This window comes from Dipodomys ordii, unplaced genomic scaffold, assembly GCF_000151885.1.
Source record: "Dipodomys ordii isolate 6190 unplaced genomic scaffold, Dord_2.0 Scaffold107, whole genome shotgun sequence".
In the NCBI taxonomy this organism is placed as follows: Eukaryota; Metazoa; Chordata; class Mammalia; order Rodentia; family Heteromyidae; genus Dipodomys; species Dipodomys ordii.
Genome location: NW_012267323.1, coordinates 1,363,403 through 1,367,591, shown reverse-complemented (window position 1 = coordinate 1,367,591; position 4,189 = coordinate 1,363,403). Strand labels below are relative to the sequence as shown.

Below are 4,189 nucleotides of genomic sequence, written 5' to 3'. Positions count from 1 at the left end.
CCCAGGCCCAGAGTTCAAGCCCCATGACCAACAGAAAAAAGAAAAGAGTTAGCAATCACTATCTTCCGTGGCAGGAAGTCTGTGGTGTCACGGTCAAATCTATCCCACAGGGAGCAAAATGGTGTTTTCAAGCATCCTTGAGTCATTGCCATCATTTCTACCAGTTCCTTTCTCCGACCACACACACACACACACACACACACACACACACACTGGTCGATGCAGCTATCACAATATTTTCCTTCCCACCCAGCATACACAAGAGTACTTTTTTGTTTTTTCCCCGGTCTCGAGTTCTTCTAGTGTTGCATAATGTGACAGGGTTATTAAATCAATTTCTCTTCCTCTCTTTATAAATAACCCACAGCATCAAAGCCTAGAAAGCCTTCAGATTGAAAGAGATGACAATCTAGAAGGCGTTTTGGATTCATTTACACACACACACACACACACACACACCAACTCTCACATAAACTCACACACTTGTTTATTAGAGTATGTGTGGGCTGGGTTGTGTACATGAGAGTGTTATTATGATACCAGTGGTGTTACATGGCTCTATTCATGGATACGGTGCCGGTTTGGGAGGAGGGGGCTAAAACGTGATGAGCATGTTGGAGTATGTTTCAGTCCTTCCCTCTGTGAGGAAGAAATGCGTTCCACAGCCAGGGGTGGCAAAAGAATTGGGGTGTCTGTGTGTTACCACTCAAAATCTTATAAATACTCATCAGAGCATTGCCTCTGTCTCCTCTCTGGCCCCTTAGGTAGGAATACATGGGTATGATCATCTCAGAGAAGCATGTGGGCTTTGGGACTACATATTCATTTGGTTTTCTTGCTCACAGTTGGGTGCTCGACCATTTGAGCCATGCCTGGATTTTTGCTGATTGGAGATGGGAGTCTCTATAGCCTTTTCTGCCCAGGCTAACTTTGAACTGTGGTCCTTCGGGTCTCTATGCTGAGTTGCTAGGATTACAGATGTGATTCACCAGCACCTAGCTTAAACAACTTCTTCTTCTTAAACAACTTCTTCCTCTTCCTCCTCCTCCTCCTCCTTCTTCTCCTCCTCTTCTTCTTCTCCTTCTTCTTCTTCTCCTTCTCCTTCTTCTTCTCATCAATTATTTTGTGGTACTGGAGTTTGGACTCAGGGCTTTGTTAAGCTGGTGCTCTACTACTTGAACTATGACTCCAGTCCTCACTGAAGTCATTTTTAAAATTAAAAAAAAAATAAAAGTAAGTCAGGTGCCAGTGGTTCACGCCTGTCATCCTAGCTACACAGGAGGCTTTGACCTGAGGATCACAGTTCAAAGCCAGCCTGGACAGGAAAGTCCATGAGACTCTTATCTCCAATAAACCACCAGAAAACCAGAAGTGGCGCTGTGGCTCAAGTGGTAGAGCACTCACCTTGGGCTGAAGTGCTGAGGGACAGCACCCAGGCCCAGAGTTCAAGTCCCAGGACTACTGACACCTCTCTCTCTCTCTCTCTCTCTCTCTCTCTCACACACACACACATGCACACACAGAGGCTGACACCAATCCAAGGAGGAGGGGTAGTGAGAAGACATCAATCTTCTTCCTCCTTCAATATACAATCATAAACTGTAATCTTCCTGCTAGCACTCAACCTGCATGCTCAAGAAGAAAACACCGAGGATTAAGATGTTCAGGCATGAGAGGAAAAGTCTCAAAATGTGGAAAACAGAGCTACTCAGGATGGGGAACCTGAATCAAGATAAAGTATTTCATTAGCCTATACCTTGACCCCAAGAAAGCCTAGGATTTCCAGAAGGGAAGAATGTTCTTGTCATTTTTGTCAGCTGAATGACTGAAAACTGACGTGAACACCAAAGCAATAAAATAAAATAAAATAAAATGGGAAGGGAGTTTATCAGCATGGTCTCTCTCTCTCTCTCTCTCTGATGCTGAGTTGAGAGATTAGATCTTGAGAGAGATTCCCCAGGTTGATGCCAGTGGTCAGTCAGAGATTTGGTAGGACCAGAAGAGCAGATCAAGACTCACTTGGGTTGGAGGCCTGGTGCCAGTGGCTCACGCCTGTCATCCTAGATACTCAGGAGGCTGAGATCTGAGGATCACGGTTCAAAGCCAGCCCAGGCCAGGAAAATCCATGAGACTCTGATCTCCAATGAACCACCAGAAAACCAGAAGTGGCACCATGGCTCAAGGGGTAGAGCACTCGCCTTGAGCTGAAGAGCTGAGGGACAGCGCCCAGGCCCAGAGTTCAGACCCTATGACCGGCAAAAAATTTTATAAAAAGTGCTTGGGAGAATACCTGATACTGTATTAATACGATATGTTTAACTAGCAAATCACTGTTAATATTATTAGCAAATGGTATTAATATTAGTAAAGTAGAACCTGATATTACATAAATACTCTCCACATATTTAATTAATAAATCACTATCAATATTACTGGCAAATAATGATATGCATAGAATTGTACTTGGTACTGTAGAAATACTCTCGACATATTTAATTGATAAATCACTACTAATGTCCTCAGCAAATAATCAGTGATATTATTTGGACTATATAATTATTAATAGATTGACATTCTCATTATTTTCAAAAGATATAACAGATTAACTGGGACAAAGGAAAGATGGTTAAGGAGCCAGTAATCAATTATGTTATGAGTTACACAGAAAAGACTTCAAAAAAAAAAATCTCAGCCAGGCGCCAGTGGTGCATGTCTATAATCCTAGCTACTCAGGAGGCTGAGATCTGAGGATCACGGTTCTTAGCCAGCCCAGGCAAGAAAGGCCGGGGTGGGGTGGAAGGGGGAAAGGCCAGAAAGGCCAAGAAAAAGCCAGAAGTAGTGCTGTGGCTCAAGTGGCAGAGCGCTAGCCTTGAGTCAAAAGAAGCTCAGGAACTCAGGGACAGCGCCCAGGCCCCAAGTTCAAGCCCCAGGACCAGCCAAAAATTTGAAGGTGATTACATCTATTCAGAGGCAGAGTGCTCTTAGTGGTAGATGCTCTGATAGTTCTTTTTGCCTGATCCTGGGGCTTGAACTCAGGGCCTGGGTACTGTCCCTGCATCTCTTTGTGCTCAAGGCTCCACAGCACCACTTCCAGCTTTTCCTGAGTAGTTTATTGGAGATAAGAGTCTCCTGGATTTTCCTGCCCTGGCTGGCTTTGAACCACAATCCTCAGTTCTCAGCCTCCTGAGTAGCTGGGATGACAGGTGTGAGCCACCAGTGTGCCTAGATTTGATTGGTTCTATCTTTTTCATAACCATCTTGGGGTCCGGTCAGGCCCCACCACCGACTAAAACAAACAAACAAACAAACAAAAGATGAAGTGAGCAGTTTCACATGAAGCACTGGAAATAAACCTCCTCCAATACCCTCCAGCCAATATTGTTTTCAACGGAAATTCTATGAATCCTTAATGGAAGCCGAGCTGGAATCCTGTCTTTTCTATGAGACTGGATGTTTTTATTTTTACCATAGTTATTTTTTATTTATTTCATATCATCCTTGGGACATCATCTTTCTTAACCCCCAGCCAGCCTGCTGTTCTCATTGACAGAACAACTCTTGCCCAATCTGCTCTCCCATTATACCCTTTGTTGATAACCGGGCATGGCACCTGATGAGAAATGTCTTGGTCACTAGGCGAAAATGCTCTGAGTTTTTAAGCTGGTGAACGAAAGGGGGCAGGGTGAAAAATATCCACAGTATCCCAACGTCATGACAGAAAGAGACATCACCCATGGTTGGTCAATCGCATTCGTTTCTGGAATGCCCGATCTTATCCCAAGAAACCACCTCAAGATAGAAAATAACACACACACACACACACACACACACACACACACAATGTTGGGACAATCACCCAACCATGTGCATGCCTTCGTCTGTCTCTTCGGACTTGCTTACCTACCTCAAACCATTGTCCGTGGGACTGCATCTTGAGGATCACGCAGGGGTCAGGTTTGGAAAGAGCATCCCTGTCGGAAATGCCTTTGCACGCCACACGCAGCTCAACTTTGGTCAGGCAGGGACTGTTAAATATTCCCAGTGTGTTGGCAGCTGACTCATAGATGTTGCTCATCTTCTTCATTCTGTTTTAGGCCAGGAAGAAAGGAAGGAAGGAAGGAAGGAAGGAAGAAGAAGAAGAAGAAGAAGAAGAAGAAGAAGAAGAAGAAGAAGAAGAAGAAGAAGAAGA

The 4,189-nt window shown here is 44.4% G+C and overlaps 1 protein-coding gene across 1 annotated transcript in view; it reads right to left on the bottom strand.

Annotated features, from left to right (window-relative positions):
- The window catches only part of Cpne4 (copine IV), a 133,096-nt gene extending 129,012 nt beyond the window's left edge, over nucleotides 1–4,084 (bottom strand). Inside the window, exon 1 of the mRNA XM_013028039.1 lies at nucleotides 3,905–4,084. Within this exon, the coding sequence (XP_012883493.1) occupies nucleotides 3,905–4,084 (180 nt within the window). The remainder of the gene's footprint in view (nucleotides 1–3,904) is intronic.
- Between the last annotated feature and the right edge of the window lie 105 nt (nucleotides 4,085–4,189).